The sequence below is a fragment of the Vipera ursinii genome (assembly GCF_947247035.1).
Source record: "Vipera ursinii genome assembly, chromosome: 6".
Lineage (NCBI taxonomy): Eukaryota > Metazoa > Chordata > Lepidosauria > Squamata > Viperidae > Vipera > Vipera ursinii.
Window position 1 is genome coordinate 88,035,485 of NC_139515.1, and position 16,734 is coordinate 88,052,218.

At 48.1% G+C, this 16,734-nt stretch overlaps 2 protein-coding genes across 2 annotated transcripts in view; both read right to left on the minus strand.

The window, feature by feature from the left end:
* Window positions 1–16,734, minus strand: part of KLHDC10 (kelch domain containing 10) — a 331,421-nt gene that overhangs the window by 214,654 nt on the left and 100,033 nt on the right. The window lies entirely within an intron of this gene.
* On the minus strand, window positions 941–14,931 carry LOC310642762 (carboxypeptidase A2-like; the record flags this gene model as incomplete). The annotated part of the gene is made up of 11 exons (XM_083366658.1): window positions 941–1,128; window positions 2,854–2,938; window positions 4,307–4,506; window positions 5,896–5,986; window positions 6,246–6,356; window positions 7,282–7,383; window positions 7,807–7,908; window positions 9,345–9,443; window positions 10,412–10,546; window positions 12,291–12,372; window positions 14,867–14,931. The coding sequence occupies 11 exons, from the start codon at window positions 14,929–14,931 to the stop codon at window positions 941–943; spliced, it is 1,260 nt and encodes a 419-aa protein (XP_083222784.1).

Consider the following 16,734-nt stretch of genomic DNA (forward strand, 5'->3'; position numbering starts at 1 on the left):
GGGCAAAACTGACCGAACAAGTATCTTTGGTTAGCAGTGGAAACTTGAGGCTTTAACTCTGATTGTAAGTCAAGGACGGCCTGAATACGCAAAGGGCACAAGTCACATCATTCAGAGCATCGGAGTGAAGAGAAATGAAAGTCCAAAATGGCAATTGGAAGCAGGATTTATTGATAAAACTGCTGAAGAAGCATCTGAAGGAGGTTTGATCCAAAATCTTGTGGTCTCCACATCTCAGAAGGCGTTATAAGGGAATTCTAACAAAAAGAGGAAGATTTAGATAGCTCTGGGCAATATTTGCCTTCATTCCGTAACCGATAACTATGCGAGAACAGGGGTCTCCAAACTCGGCAACTTTAAGACTTGTGGACTTCAACTCCCAGAATTCCCCAGCCAACATGGCTGGCTGGGGAGTTCTGGGAGTTGAAGTCCGCAAGTCCTAAAGTTGCCAGGTTTGGAGGTTCTGGGCTAGAACATTTTTGCTCAGGGGCGTTCAGACTAGCTGGGACGCCAATTCCTAGAATTCTCCACTGGTGTCTGGGAATGCTGGGCAAGTAGTACCTATCCAGTCAAGCAAGAAGCTTGCTGCTAAATGTGCCCCCCTGTTGTTTAAAGGATTCTGGGAATTGTAATCCAAACACACGAGTGGCCACCATGATGGGATTGTGCTGTATTTAATAAATTAGGCATATCAGATCTGGGCAGCAAAAAACTTAGTGACCATTAGGGGGCACCAACTGCATAGACTGGAGATTTCTGCACCTCTGCTGCCCCCCGGTGGCCATTATCTGAATTAACTGATTGATGGTTATTTAAAATCTGATATATATTTTTTTCTCTTTTGGGGGCATCTAAAGGGATCTGTCGCTCCTCTAATTGACTTTCTGCTAGCATCAGAATATGAAGCCCAAATCCTGTCTTCTCCCAGATATTCTAGTTCTCAGTAGAGGTGATCCCGCACGTGCTCCATGATCTTTTTCAGCCCCAGCCACGTCTCCTGAGCGGTGGGGATGATCTGTTTGGCCGGCAGGAGGAAACCGTGGCGCCCCGTGTCTCTCAGCTCAAAGGCGAAGGAGTACTTGATCCCGTAATCGTAGCTCCAGTCAATGCTTCCACCACTGGCCTGGTCTGGAATGAAGACCACAGGAAAACATGGATCTAACCAAACTTGGTAGGCCTGGATCTACCCTGCAAGGGCATCACAGCCTTAGACCAAACTTGGTAACTTCAAGACTTGTGGACTTCAACTCCCAGAATTCCCCAGCCAACATGGCTGGCTGAGGAACTCTGGAAGTTGAAGTCCACAGGTCTTAAAGTGGCCAATTATGGAGAGCCCTATCTTAGACAAATCTAGAACATCTGCACCATTTTCCAGATGAGCAGACTGTGGCTGTCCCAAAACACCTGGACAGCATGAGGTCATGAGGTTCTACACCCTCCGTTTCCATTCGCACAACCTCCTGAACACGGTGGTTGAATTGATGTTTGTTCTGGATTTCAGAGGATCTACTGGGTTATATGCCAACGGGCTACATTCATCCAGAAGAATAGGGAACCTCCCAAACAATCCAGGTTAAAACTAACCCAGCTTCGTATGTGATAGGAATGCATCTGCTAAGTCTTGACCTGGACTGTTACTATTGTAGGTTGTCTAAATAGGGGGTTCAAAAGAAGTGGGGAAGGAGAGAGAAAAAAGGGTTCAATTTAAAGAGAGCAATTTTTTTTAAAAAAAATCATCCTGTAGATATTTTATTTTATTTTTATTTTAATCCCATTTATATCCCGCCCTTCTCCGAAGACTCAGGGCAGCTTACAATCTAAAGCACAATGTGCTTAGCAATAGCCTTCATTCTATGTATATGCCTGCTTATTAGGGCTTTCACACACACCCCAAGCGGCATTTTACAAAGTCAGCTTATTGCCCCCCAACAATCTGGGTCCTCATTTTACCTACCTGGGAAGGATGGAAGGCTGAGTCAACCTTGAGCCTGGTGGGATGCGAACCTGCACTAATTGCAGGCAGCTGGTGTTACTTAAGGAGGCATTAGCCCACTGTAGATACCATCCTGATAAATTTTATATATATCTGGATGGATGGAGATAGATGATAGATAGGTAGGTAGGTAGGTAGGTAGGTAGGTAGGTAGGTAGATAGACAGACAGACAGACAGACAGACAGACAGACAGACAGATAGATAGATAGATAGACAGACAGACAGATAGACAGACAGATAGATAGATATAAAATTTGTATATATCTCTATATCATCTATCTATACCTATCGATCTATTATCCATCTTTTTATCTGTCTCTGTCTGTGTCTGTCTATCATCCATCTATTTACCTATCATCCATCTATATATCCATGATCCATCCATTTACCTATTATCTATCATACACGCACACACACACACATATTTGTATATGTATATGTATATCTGCACACACAAATATAAAATCTATCCATCTGTCCACCATGTATGTGTGTGTGTGTGTGTGTGTGTGTGTATACACACACACACACACAAAGCTGCAACAGGGCAAGGCCTGAGTATCTTCTAAAGGTACTACACTGTCCATAATCCTCTCAAAATGCAACGAGCTGTGACTTCAGTTCCTGGAAGAAGACTTTATCTCACCAATGGCAGCCCGAAGAGGCGAGGATTTCCACTCCCAGAATCCCTCAGGAGGCATTAAGGTGCATGGACTTCAACTCCCAGAATGCTGGCTGGGGAATTCTGGGAGCGGAAGTCCAGGCCTCTTTGAGCTGCCACAGTTGAGAAACACTGCCCTAGACCCCTCTGAGCCCCCCTGCAAAAGAGTCCCATGCTGAAATACACCCCCAAACTTACAAATGACGGAGCAGATGGGCCCAACTCTATACCGGGTGCCGTACAGCGACGTCAAGGCGTTAGCGGCTGAGTTCCCCACCATATCCTAGGAAGAAAATCAGAACTGTAGCATCGGGATTCCCTTGGAAGCAGAGATGCCGACACACCGTGGGGGTCAAAAACGGCAAGATGGCGGCTATAAGTGATTCCGGCTTCCCCCATTGAATTTGTGGGAAACTGGCTGGGAAGCTCAGAAATGTTGATCTGGGACACTGCAACCGTCATAAGTACATGCCAGTTGCCAAGCCTTCACATTTTGATGGACGTGACCATGGGGGGATGCTGCAGCAGGTATGTTAAGTGTGAAAACTGGTCATAGGTTACTCACTTAACAGCTGCAGTGATTCATTTAACAACTGTGGCAAGGAAGGTCATTAAATGGGGCAAAGCTCACTTTACAATTGTCTTGTCAGCAATGGGAATTTGGGGCTCAGTTATGGTTGTAAGTCAAGGACCTACTTATAGTTGACCACCTAGTGCAACCTAGCCAATAATATTAAGTCTACCAAATCTGCACGGCAAAAATTCGTGCCATCACTATGGGGCAGCAGAGAGTATGTTTCCGTATCTCTGTTGTGCCATCTAGTGGTCATCTGTTGTTTGGCAGCACAGATCTGGTAGCACCTGAACTAAAAAAAACTCAACAGGCTGGCCGGACGGGTGTAAAACTAAGCAGGGGGGGGGGAAAGCGAAACCTAATTAAATTTAACCTGTTGTGTGAACGCAGATGACCTGCGAAAGAAGCCGCTCAGCCGAACCGCAAGCCAACCTACTGTTCTGTCCCAGCCTACGGGAGTCCTTGTTAACTCACCAGGACCAACCCGCCTTTCAACAAGTAAGCTGGAAACGCAGGAAAAACAAACCCCTTTGAATACTATTTGCAGACCTGCAAAACGTCCCAAAAGCAAAGGCAAACGAAACACGATTCAAACGGAGAATTGTTCTCGGACCAGGCGATCGGAACATGATCCCACCAAACTGGAGTCCTTTGCCAACGGTTGCCTTCAGCAACCAGCACCGTCCATACCTTCCCTTTTTATTACGCAACCCCAAGATGTGGCTTTCTCCGTGCTTTCTCCTTCACCCTTGGAGTCGCCCCGTTGCCTCCTTCTGTCCTGCTCTGGTTGCCTGTCGGCATTTGTGAGCGTCTGTGATGTCTTCCAGCTGTGAGTCCTCACAGTCTGACTCAGCTTCCCAGCACAGCTGGACCTCAGCCTGAGCACGTGGAGGGGCCAGGCTCTGCATTGGCTTGTAGGTCTTGGAGTTCATCAGAGCCTTCCTCCGACTCTGATGGCTCTCCAGGCCCCTCCTCCTCCTCCTCCTCTGATCCCCCAGACTCAACTGCCAGGTCCCATGGCAGGCACGGAATCACAACACCTACAGAGGCCATGGCCCCATGAACCCGGAGCCTTACCAGTTCTTCCGCGTCTTTAGCTTTGGTGCATTTATAGCCGTAGGGGTACATGAGGAGCTGGGAGTAGCTATGGATGCTGATAAACGCCTTGACGTTCCCGTGTCTCTTGACAAAATCCACAACAGAGCGAACTTCGACTTCCGAGTTGGCGCTGGGTCCACGGTAGGAATCGGAACAGGGGTCGTTGCTGGCGCCAGGTCCTGCCGTGGTTGGGAATGCAAACGAACCCGGTCAAAACGCAACAAGGATCCAAATGTCTATGGAGATTCTCAACCGTTCAAGTCCTGGTTGTCCCAAAGGTGCCTTTTTCACGAGGCAACTGGACTTCCTTGTTTTTCTTTGAAGACGTTTTGCTTCTTATCCAAGAAACTTCTTCAGGTTCTGACTGGAGGGTGGGGAATGGGAGGATTTATACTCCTTGCAGACAGCTGGTCATTTGCATCGTTTGAGAGAGCCGTTGAGGCCACCTGGAGGTTTATCTGTCTCCTCAGGGTCACCCGAGTGGTGCAAATGGCTGTGGAGCCTCCTTGGAACTGCTGAAAGGGTTGGATCACCCATTTGCACCACTCAGGTGACCCTGAGGAGACAGACAAGTGGCTTCAACGACTCTCTAAAAAAAGGAAATGACCAGCTCTCTGCAAGGAGTATAAATCCTCCCCTTCCCCACCATCCAGTCAGAACCTGAAGAAGCTTCTTGGATGAGAAGCGAAAGGTCTTCAAAGGAAAACCAAGAAAGTCCAGTTGCCTCCTGAAAAAAATCACCTTTGGGATAATCAGAATCCAAGGCTGCATATTCAGAGACCCCAATTTTCAACTGGATACTAAGATGCATTTAGCTCTTATCCCTTTCTAGGGCTGTAGGTCACTCAATAGAAAAATAGGTAGTCCTCGATTTACAACTTTTCATTTAGCGACCGTTCAAAATTGCAACGGCAGCGTAAAAAGTGACTTACGACCAATATTCCCACTTATGACCATCACAGCAGTTTCCGATTTCCCCTCCCCCAATTTCTTTGGCACAAGTGGAGTTGTAATGCTTGCTTTCTGCCACTAGGTGGCAAAAGAGTACTGTTTGCATCCCTATGGGCTACTTAAACCAACCTTCCTAGTCAGCTTTAAGTAAGTGGAGGCCTACACTACGACAACTCAAAACACAACACAACTCCACTTATGGCCACAACTGGGCCCCAAATTTCTGTTGCTAGGCGAGACAGCTGTTAACAGAGTTTTGTCCCATTTTTACGACCTTTCCTGGCAGAGTTCTTAAGTGAATCACTGCAGTTCTTAAACTTAGCAACACACTTGGTCGGGGAATGTGGCCTCCCATTGACTTTGCTCGTCAGAAGGTCGCAAAAGGGGATCCCTTGACCCCAGGGCACCACACCCATCATAAGTGTGAGTCAGTTGCCGAGGATCTGAACTTTGATCGCGTGATTGGGGGGGGATGCTGGAACGCTCATAAACGTGAACGCTCGTAAGTCGCTGTTACTTCAAACAGTCACTAAGTGAACTGCCATAAGTCGAGGACTACCTATACCAACACCAGCCAATTCAAGAATGCGCTGCAGGGAAAGCAATGCCCGGTTTACCTCCAAAACCCGCATCCCAGTTTCGGTTGGGATCAACTCCGACACACTGGCTGCCCGGTGTTCTGGACCGGGTTTTTCTCCACATACGATTCTGGATACGGAAGAGAAAGTGGTGCCATTAGAAGCGACAGCAAACCAAGAATGAAGGTCGTTGCAAAAGACTGAGAAGCTCTCTAGATTGATGCTCTTTAACCTTCGGACCTTTAAGAGGGGTGGACTTCAAGTCCCAGAAATCCCCAGCCAGTGGCTGGGGAATTCTGGGAGTTGAAGTCCACCCCTCTTAAAGGTCCCAAGATAGACAAACATTGATCTAGACTGAAAGACGTTGTAACTGGTGATCAGATACTCACTTTGGTGTGAGAGTAGACGTATCCGTCGGGATTTGCAACCACCAGCAGGAAAATATCCATTTTGTTTAGGAGGGAGGTCAGTGAAGGCTCTTTCCCAAAGTCAGAAGCGATCTGGGGAGGCAAAAACAAACAAACATGGGGTGCAACTCCAGGGTCCCCACATTTTTTGTGGGGGGAAGTCCCCCGTCTTCCCCGCAAGCGTGCTTTTGCAGCTGTCGACCGTTCTCAGAAACCCTTTGTGGGTTCACACCCAACTTTCATACACACCCAGTTCACATCCAGCTTGGGAGGGGCGAGGGCTTTATCCCCGTGCGGGTGGGGGGAAGGGTCAGACCCCCGCCCATAACTCTTATGTCTTTGCCTGGTGAAATCCTCGTTTTATGCCGCCAAAATACTCCCATTTCCTTGTACAACTAAAGCGAGTTTTGTTCCATCTTTATTTTTGCACTTCTTCAAGGAATAATGTCATGGGTGTAGACACCAACTTGGCAGATTTTTGCAACCTCAGCAAAGAAGCTGATCAGTCCCTCTTTGCACCCTGATACGCAAGTCTTCCTCGACTTTCAACAGTTCATTTAGGGACCGTTCAAAGTTGCAACGGCACTGAACAAAAGGGACCCCATTTCCCACATATGACTGTCGCCGCGTCCTCCGGGTCACGGAATCAAAATTCAGACGCTGGTCAACGGACTCATGTTTACGACGGTCGCAGTGTCCCGGGGGTGTCGCGTGATCCCCTTTGGCGACCTTCGGGCAAGCGAAGTCAAAGGGTGGAAGCCTGATTCACTTAACGACCGTGTGATTAACTTCAGAACCGTGGGGATTCACTTAACAACCGCGGCAAGAAAGGTCGCAAAATGGTGCAAAGTCACTGAAGCAATGTTTCACATAGCAGCAGAAATGCTGGGCTTCCTGTATCGTGTGACGAGCAGCTACCCGCGTCTCCGTCGCCGAACCTGAGTGGGCGTGGCCAGTCCCAAAAGTGGGTGGAGCCAGATACAAACCCACCCACCGTCGCCATTCCGTGCCAGCTGACCTTTTTAGCAGTCCAAAGTGCCGTGGCCTGGGTGACCCATTCTCGCGCGTGAATCCCGGCATCAATCCAGATGGCAGGGCGTCTGTTTCCCCCGGTGCTGAACTGTCGGACAGAACGTGGACTTTACAAATAATCCTTTTTAAAAAAAAAAATTGTGCAACAAAGCGGCGCCACAACACGGTAATACCGAATGAGGGCCAGGTGATACCGTTGAATAAAATATCAGTAAAATCTGAAACTAAATCTCAATCTAAACTGGATCAAATTTATCCCATTAGAGCAGGGGTCTTCACACTTGACCCTTTGATGCCTTGTGGACTTCAACTCCCAGAATTCCTCAGCCAGCGTGCACGCTGGCTGAGGAATTCTGGGAGTTGAAGTCCACAAGGCATCAAAGGGCCAAGTTTGAAGACCCCTGCATCAGAGGGACCACAATCCATTCTGCCAAAATACTGGCGAGAATTCGCTCCGAATTTTTGGAATGATTCTTGGCTCAGGATTTGAAGATACAGGCCCAAATGTTACCTTGAGGACAAACAGAGGCCGTTTTTCATAGGTCTTTCCAATCTGGATTTTGCTCACGATCTGCGGGTGCTCAGCCACGATACTATCCATCGCTCCGTAAATCTAAGGAGGAAATAAAGGAGGAGAGAGAGATGGAATTTGGGGGGGGGGGCGCAGGCAGAAAAGGATACTACACCAGGTTTGATGTAGAAGCTGCCGTTTTAGTCTGGACCAGTGTTTCTCAAACTTGGCAAATTTAAGATGGGTGGACTTCAACTCCCAGAATTCCCCAGCCAGCATGCTTGGAGGGGTGGACTTCAACTCCCAGAATTCCCCAGCCAGCCTGCTTTAAGATGGGAGCGACTCCCAGAATCCCCCTGCCAGCGTGCTTTACGATGGGTGGACTTCAACTCCCAGAATTCTGTGGCTGGCTGGGGAATTCTGGGAGTTGAAGTCCACTCATCTGAAAGACACCAAAGCTGAGAAACCCTTGTCTAAAACTATAACCGTGGAGATCACCTTGTCCAATCAGAGACCTCTCTAGAGGAAAGGTCCCCAAAAATACAGGTTAAAAAGAGATGGTTATTCGCTGGCAGAGTTGTGGACGCCATCTTGACTTTTTTGCCCCTTCTCAGCTTAGTCCCATTGTCTGTGCCGGAATGGCCAACACATCAAGTCCCCGCATGATGGACACGTGTGCTCCATCCCTCCCGCCCCAAAACGAGGCTGTCTCCACCCAACTGCGAAGGAACGTTTTTATTTATTTATGCATTTATGCGTTTCTCAAATTTATACAGTCAGCCGTCTCAGCGGAAGTGACTCTTGCTGCAAGAAGCCTTTCTTGCCTAGTGGTTAGCTAACTGCCACCTTCCGTCGCTTCGAGTAACCATCTTTGCTCCATGCCACAGATACAGCTAGTTGTCCACTTAGGACAGGGATCTTCAAACTTGGCCCTTTTGTGACTTGTGGACTTCAACTCCCAGAATTCCCCAGCCACCTTTAAGATAGGTGGACTTCAGCATGCCTGGCTGAGGAATTCTGGGAGTTGAAGTCCACGAGGCATAAAAGGGCCAAGTGTGAAGACCCCTGACTTAGGAGCCCAACTGAATTGACGTCCACCTATCTTAAAGCTGGCTGGGGAATTCTGGGAGTTGAAATCCACTTATTTTAAAGCCTGTTATGTGGGGGATTCTGGGAGTTGACGTCCACCTGTTTAAAAGCTGGCTGAGGAATTCTGGGAGTTGAAGTCCACCTGAGATGATACGCAGTCACGTCAGCCTCTCCACAGTTCTGTGAACCAAATTTGGTTGCATCTTCCCATGACTGCTTTGGGTGACTTTCCCAGTCAGTGAAGTTCACTTAACAACCAGTTGATTCATTTAACAACTGCAATGATTTGCTTAACGACCAACGCCCCCCTCAAAAAATGTGTAAAATCAGGTGTGCTTCACTTAACAGCCACCTGGCTTAGGGATGTAAATTCGGGCCCCAATTGTCCTCATATATAACAGTCCACCTCAGTGAGAGACCCGGGCGCAACGCATTCTCAAGTGACTTACCGTGTCCAAGTTATGGTAAGCACCATAGTTGAAATTCTTCTGGCCGAATTCCCTCTGACGATTAAGGCGCATCTCTCGAGATTCTTCATCCAGCAGGGCCTGCAATGAGAATGTGGGTCACAGGGATAGTCGGATTTGATCACAGCATGTTGTCCGTCACCGATTGCGGGTGAAGTTGTGCAGGCCACACACATTCACGGTTTGCAATTGTGGAAAATATTAGTGGGAAGAAGGCTGTGTCCCCCAGCTTGACTCTTCAGAGCAATATTTCTCAATTTTAACCACTGGAAGATGGGTGGACTTCAACTCCCAGAATTCCCCAGCCAACCATGCTGAAATCCACCTACCTTAAAGCTGGCCAGGGAATGCTGAGAGTTGAAGTCCACCTATTTTAAAGCTGGCCAGGGGATTCTGGGAGTTGAAGTCCACCTATTTTAAAGCTGGCCGGGGGATTCTGGGAGTTGAAGTCCACCTATTTTAAAGCTGGCCGGGGGATTCTGGGAGTTGAAGTCCACCTATTTTAAAGCTGGCCAGGAGATTCTGGGAGTTGAAGTCCACCTATTTTAAAGCTGGCCGGGGGATTGTGGGAGTTGAAGTCCACCTATTTTAAAGCTGGCCAGGGGATTATGGGAGTTGAAGTCCACCTATTTTAAAGGTGGCCGGGAGATTCCGGGAGTTGAAGTCCACCTATTTTAAAGGTGGCCAGGGGATTCTGGGAGTTGAAGTCCACCTATTTTAAAGCTGGCTGGGGATTCTGGGAGTTGAGTCCACCTATTTTAAAGCTGGCCGGGGAATTCTGGGAGTTGAAGTCCTCCCGTCTTCGAGTTGTTAAAACCAAGGAACCCTCATCCAGAGGAACACAAGTAAACCTCTCACAAATCCACACACAAGCCCACCCTCGCCATACTCCACCCAAGGCCCAGACCGAGCGTTATTGTTATTGTGTTTCTTTGGAAGAGGATCAATGGGACTTGTGGTCCAAATACAACGCAGGGAAAATATTTCCATATAACAAATCCCGTTTATTGATTTCCTCCACCACCACCCCCGCCATTCTCTCATCATACCTGCACATCTTCAATCAGGACCGAGTACTTAATCTGGTGTGACTCCAGAAAGACTTTGACAGCCTGGAGACCAGCAAAGGGCACCTGGACATCGACAGATTCTTCGGGTAGCGAGGGAGCCCGCCAGAAATTCAGCTGAGAAGAACGAATAAAGTGGGTGAAGGAGGCAAGGTCGTGTCCAAGCATGGCGTAAAAAATGACAGAAAAGTCCCCGTTTGTAAAGGAAAGGGCTACAGGCAGCCCTCCTCAACTTACAACAGTCCATTTAGGACTGGAGGCTAAAACATATAAGGAACGGTTGCTGGAATTGGGACCTTGGGGGTCATCTAGTCCAACCCCCTGCTCAGGCAGGAAACCCTGTATCATTTCAGACAAATGGCGGTCAAATCTCTTCGGGAAAACTTCCAGTGTTGGAGCATTCACCACTTCTGGAGGCAGGTGGTTCCCCTGGTTAATTGTCCTCACTGTCAGGAAGTTTCTCCTTAGTTCCAGGTTGCTTCTCTCCTTGACTAGTTTCCATCCGTTGCCTTCAGGTGCTTTGGTGAATAGCTTGACTCCCTCTTCTTTGGGGCAGCCCCTGAGATATTGGAAGGCTACTATCATGTCCCCCCTGGTCCTTCTCTCCATTAAACTAGACATACCCAATTCCAGCCACTGTTCCTTGTATGTTTTAGCCTCCAGTCCCCTGATCATCTTTGTTGCTCTTCTCTGCACTCTTTCCAGAGTCTCAACATCTTTTCTACATCGTGGGGACCAAAACTGGATGCAAATATTCCAAGTGTGGCCTTACCAAGGCCTTGTAAAGTGATATTAACACTTCCCATGAACTTGATTCTATCCCTCTGTTAATGCAGCCTAGCACTGTGTTGGCCTTTTTGGCGGCTGCAGCACACGGCTGGCTCAGATTTAAGCGATTGTCCACTAGGAGATCCCTCTCACAGTTGCTACTACTGAGCAAGTTAACACCTATAACAGTGGTAGGCAACCTTGGCCCCCCTCATGACTGGTGGACTTCAACTCCCAGAATTCCTGAGCCAGCATGGGGGAACTATGGCCTCCTCATGACTTGTGGACACCAACTCCCAGAATTCCTGAGCCAGTATGGCTCAACTTGGAAACTCACCCTTTCCCGTCTGCATGGCTGGCTCAGGAATTCTGGGAGTTGAAGTCCACCAGTCATAAAAGAGCCAAGGTGGCCTAGCCCTGACCTATAATCTTCCATGACTGCAATCTTTTGACCCACTTATTTTGGGGTACAGAAGGCCAACTCAACAAATGCTTTAGAAGTGCACATCTCCACACTCACAGCCTGTTAGGCAACCTGGGAGGAGGTTAAACCAGCTGTTCTACACACCAACCTACACTTCATCCCATCCTGGGATGGTCCCCATTCTAGGTGTGCGTGGGTCACTTAAGGTCAGAAGTATTAATTTAATCAGAATGCAGTGAGTCCTCGGCGTATAACCATTTGCTTAGTGACTGGGTGAGGTTACAACGGCACTGAAAACAAAAATGACTTATGACCGTTTTTCACACTTGTGACCGCTGCAGCATCCACAGGGTCACGTGATTCAAAATTCAGCCGCTTGGCCGCTGGCTCATATTTATGACAGTCACAGTGTCCCCGGCGGTGGGGTTTTCACGCGATCTCCTTTTGCGACCTTCTGACACGCAAAGTCCATGGGGGGAAGCCGGATTCGCTTAATGTCCGTGTTCCTAACTTAACAACCGCAGTGATTCGCTTAACAACGGTGGCAAGAAAGGTCGCAAAATGGGCCAAAACTCACTGAACAACTGTCTGGCTTCGCGAGGGAAATTTTGGGCTCAAGATGGAGGGTTACCTGTCCTGGAATTGTTACCCTTGTGCAAATACACACACCTGGAGGTGTTTCAGGCCTCCCAATTCTTTCAGCAAATCAACCTGCTCCTCGCTGGATGGCTTCAGGCGGAGAACCTGGTCACTGAAAGAGCCAAAACCCAAAAGAATAGGATTAGTGGTTTGTCCAGTTTGCCCCGTTGTTGGGCGTTGTGTGTTGTGTATTCATTCGCCCACGTCATTGGGTGTCGCCCTTTAGGAGGTCAATCCAACTGGTGGTGGAGGCAGTTTGGGGGATCATTACACCATGAACACAAGAGGGGGGCCATTTGCAGATGTATTACAGTCAGTCCTCGACTTACGACTGCAACTGAGGTCAAAATTTCTGTTGCTAAGCAAGACCGTTGTTAAATTATTTTCCCGTTTTACAACCTTCCGTGCCATGGTTGTTAAGGGAATCGCTGCCATTGTTAAGTAAGACAGTTGCTTAGTGAATCTGTCTTCTTGACAGACTTTACTAATAACGTAAAACTGCCACCATTCCTCTCTATTGTATTTAAAAGCCCCCGTAAGTTATAAAGTTATAAAGGTGAAATAACAACCTATGGCAGGAAAGATAAGAACCGGATATTCTCAGGACCCGTTATGTCAACCTGAAACAGAGGAGTTTGGCTCTCTAAGTCAGTCAATGCTGGCTGACTGAGGAATTCTGGGAGTTGAAGTCCCCAAATCTTAAAGTCACCAGGTTTGGAGGCCTCCGTCTGAGGAATTCTGGGAGTTGAAGTCCCCAAGTCTTAAAGTCACCAGGTTTGGAGGCCTCCGTCTGAGGAATTCTGGGAGTTGAAGTCCCCAAATCTTAAAGTTGCCAAGTTTGGAGGAGCCTTGACAGAGGAATTCTGGGAATTGAAGTCCCCAAGTCTTAAAGTCGCCAAGTTTGGAGGCCTCCATCTGAGGAATTCTGGGAGTTGAAGTCCCCAAGTCTTAAAGTCACCAAGTTCAGAAATGAACAACCCACCGTTGTTTAATTCAAAGGAGCGGAAGAAAAAGGCCTACCATTTATTTCGTGACTGAATTAAAGCCACTTCTCTAGCCGTCATGCATCTTTCCTCAATGCAGGGTTTCTGGAGAATATTAATTGCTAAGTGCTTTTCTCCAAAGCAAGAGACGCAATGGCTCAGTGGGTTAGGACGCTGAGCTTGTCGATCAGAAGGTCGGCAGTTTGGCGGGTCGAATCCCGAGTGCCGCGTAACAGAGTGAGCGCCTGTTACTCGTCCCAGCTTCTGCCAACCTAGCAGTTCAAAAGCACGTAAAAAATGCAAGTAGAAAAATAGGGACCACTCCGGTGGGAAGGTAACAGCGTTCCGTGCGCCTTTAGCGTCCAGTCATGCCGGCCACATGACCACGGAGACGTCCTTGGACAAGCGCTGGCTCTTCGGCTTTGAAACGGAGATGAGCACCGGCCCCTAGAGTCGGAAACGACTAGCACGCATGTGTGGGGGAACCTTTACCTTTTACCTTTCTCCAAAGCGGGGACCGTGACAATCTGTTCCAATCTCAGCTTGATTGGAAATGTGAGGAGGCACATTTTACTCAATGCTTAAAGAAGAGACATGTCTGAGGATGAAGAGGTGGGGCGTAATGGTTGCCTGGACCAAACCAGGAAAGGAGGCGACGTTAAGCCAAAGTTTGCAAACTTCACTGATTAGCGGGAAACACCTGCAAGATTTGGTTCGCCACAAACCAGAGACAGAATAACAGAGATGGAAGGGACCTTGGAGGCCATCTAGTCCAACCCCCTATATACCATTTCAGACAATCTCTTCCTAAAATATCCTCCAGCGTTGGAGCAGCCACAGCTTCTAAAGGGAAGCTGCTCCACTGGTTCATTATTCTCAATGTCCAGAAATTTCTCCTTAGATCTGGATTGGATATCTGATCCATTGTTCCTTGTCATGCCCTCAGGTGCTTTGGAGAACAGGAATGAAGAGAACAGAAATAAATGGATTTCTTCCTAAAATCTGAGGACATTGTGAATGCAGCAGGGGGACAGCCTTCCCGGAAGTCTTCAAGAAGAGATTGGACAACTGTTTGTCTGAAATGGTATAGGGTTTCCTGCCTGAGCAGGGGGTTGGACTAGAAGACCTCCAGGGTCCCTCCCAACTCTGTTGATTCTGTTGTCTGTATTTCACTGAACTCATAAAACACACTACAGTAATCCACAATCAAGCAGACCACATGACCGCTTAGCACAGCGCAGGAATCCAGCGGGCACCCACCAGATTTAAAATCCTAGAGTTTGAAGGAGTCCTGGAGGTCATCTAGTCCAACCCCCTTGCTCCCTGCAGACATCCAAATTAAAGCACCCTCCGCAGAGGGTTGTGTCAGCTTTCGCTTCAATAAATCCAGGAAAGAGAATCCACCGACACGCTAGACCAGAGGTCGCCAAACTTGGCAACTTTAAGACCTGTGGACTTCAACTCCCAGAATTCCCCAGCCAGCATAGCTGGCTGGGGATTTCTGGGAGTTGAAGTCCACAAGTCTTAAAAGTTGAAACCCGCAGCTCTTAAAGCTGCCACGTTTGGAGACCCCTGCACTAGGCAATTGGTGCATCCTAACAGACTAGCATGAAGCCAGCTTACCCTTCAAAGGTTTCCAGGCTCCAGGTGACCCCAAGCAAAACTCCAAACAACAGGATTAGCTTCATGGTGGAAAGTTCCAGAAACAGGAGAATTGAGGTCCAGTTGGGCTGTATTTATGGGAACGTGTCTTCGCTAATCTACTCCTAGGTCATGTTCTAAAAGGGCTTCATCTGCAGAAATTCCCAGGAAGGAGCAAACACCCTTTGCAGGACTTATTGCCAAGAACAACGCAAGAGCGATAATGAAAGGTTAAGAAGAATTGTTTGATTAGCAACCTACGTGTAGCCACACACCCCATTCTCGGTTTTCTGAATTGCCCAAGGCTACTTTGGCAAGAGTGGATGTGACTCAGAAGTAGTTTTTTTCTCCTCCTCCGGCGGGAAAACACATATTTTTAAGGGAAGGTTGAGTTGTGGGTCCACCCAAAACTCACAAAAGGGTGAAATGAAAGCTGAGTCAGCTTTCTTGTTGTCTTCTCTCAACGTGGGCAAAAACTTCGAGGGGCAGAGGACTTAAAGCGTGGCGGCTAGGGAATTCTGGGAGTTGAAGTCCACCTGTCTTAAATCGGGCTGGCTGGGGAATTCTGGGAGTTGAAGTCCACCCATCTTAAAGTATGCTGGCTGGGGAATTCTGGGAGTTGACGTCCACCCATCTTAAAGTGGCTGAGTTTGAGAAACATTGCTTTAGAGCTTCGCCCAGGGGGAGGCAACCTTGGCTCTTTTATGACTCGTGGACTTCAACTCCCAGAATTCCTCAGCCAGGCATGCTGAAGTCCACCTATCTTAAAGGTGGCTGGGGAATTCTGGGAGTTGCAGTCCACAAGTCACAAAAGGGCCAAGTTTGAAGATCCCCTGTCCTAAGTGGACAACTAGCTGTATCTGTGGCATGGAGCAAAGATGGTTACTCAAAGCGACGGAAGGTGGCAATTAGCTAACCACTAGGCAAGAAATGCTTCTTGCAGCAAGAGTCACTTCCGCTGAGACGGCTGACTGTATAAATTTGAGAAACGCATAAATGCATAAATAAATAAAAACGTTCCTTCGCAGTTGGGTGGAGACGGCCTGGTTTTGGGGCGGGAGGGATGGAGCACACGTGTCCATCATGCGGGGACTTGATGTGTTGGCCATTCCTGCACAGAGCATGGGACTAAGCTCAGAGGGGGCAAAAAAGTCAAGATGGCGTCCACAACTCTGCCAGCGAATAACCATCTCTTTTTAACCTGTATTTTTGGGGACCTTTCCTCTATAGAGGTCTCTGATTGGACAAGGTGATCTCCACAGTTATAGTTTTAGACAAGGCTTTCTCAGCTTTGGTGTCTTTCAGATGAGTGGACTTCAACTCCCAGAATTCCCCAGCCAGCCACAGAATTCTGGGAGTTGAAGTCCACCCATCGTAAAGCACACTGGCTTTCTTGTTGTCTTCTCTCAACATGGGCAAAAACTTTGAGGGGCAGACGACTTAAAGCATGGCGGCTAGGGAATTCTGGGAGTTGAAGTCCACCGGTCTTAAAGTGGGCTGGCTGGGGAATTCTGGGAGTTGAAGTCCACCATCATAAAGTATGCTGGCTGGGGAATTCTGGGAGTTGAAGTCCACCCATCTTAAAGTGGCTGAGTTTGAGAAACATTAGGATAGGCAACTTGGCTCTTTTATGACGTGTGGACTTCAACTCCCAAAATTCCTGAGCCAGCTATGCTATGCTGGCTCAGGAATTCTGGGAGTTGAAGTCCACGAGTCATAAAAGAGCCAAGGTTGCCTACCCCTGGCTTAGCCTCTCCCTAACTAAATTTTGAAAAGGTCTGGCTTTCTGCTGGATCAAAATCCCTTCGGGATTGATTGCTAACAGTGTTATTGTGACTATACATTTCGAT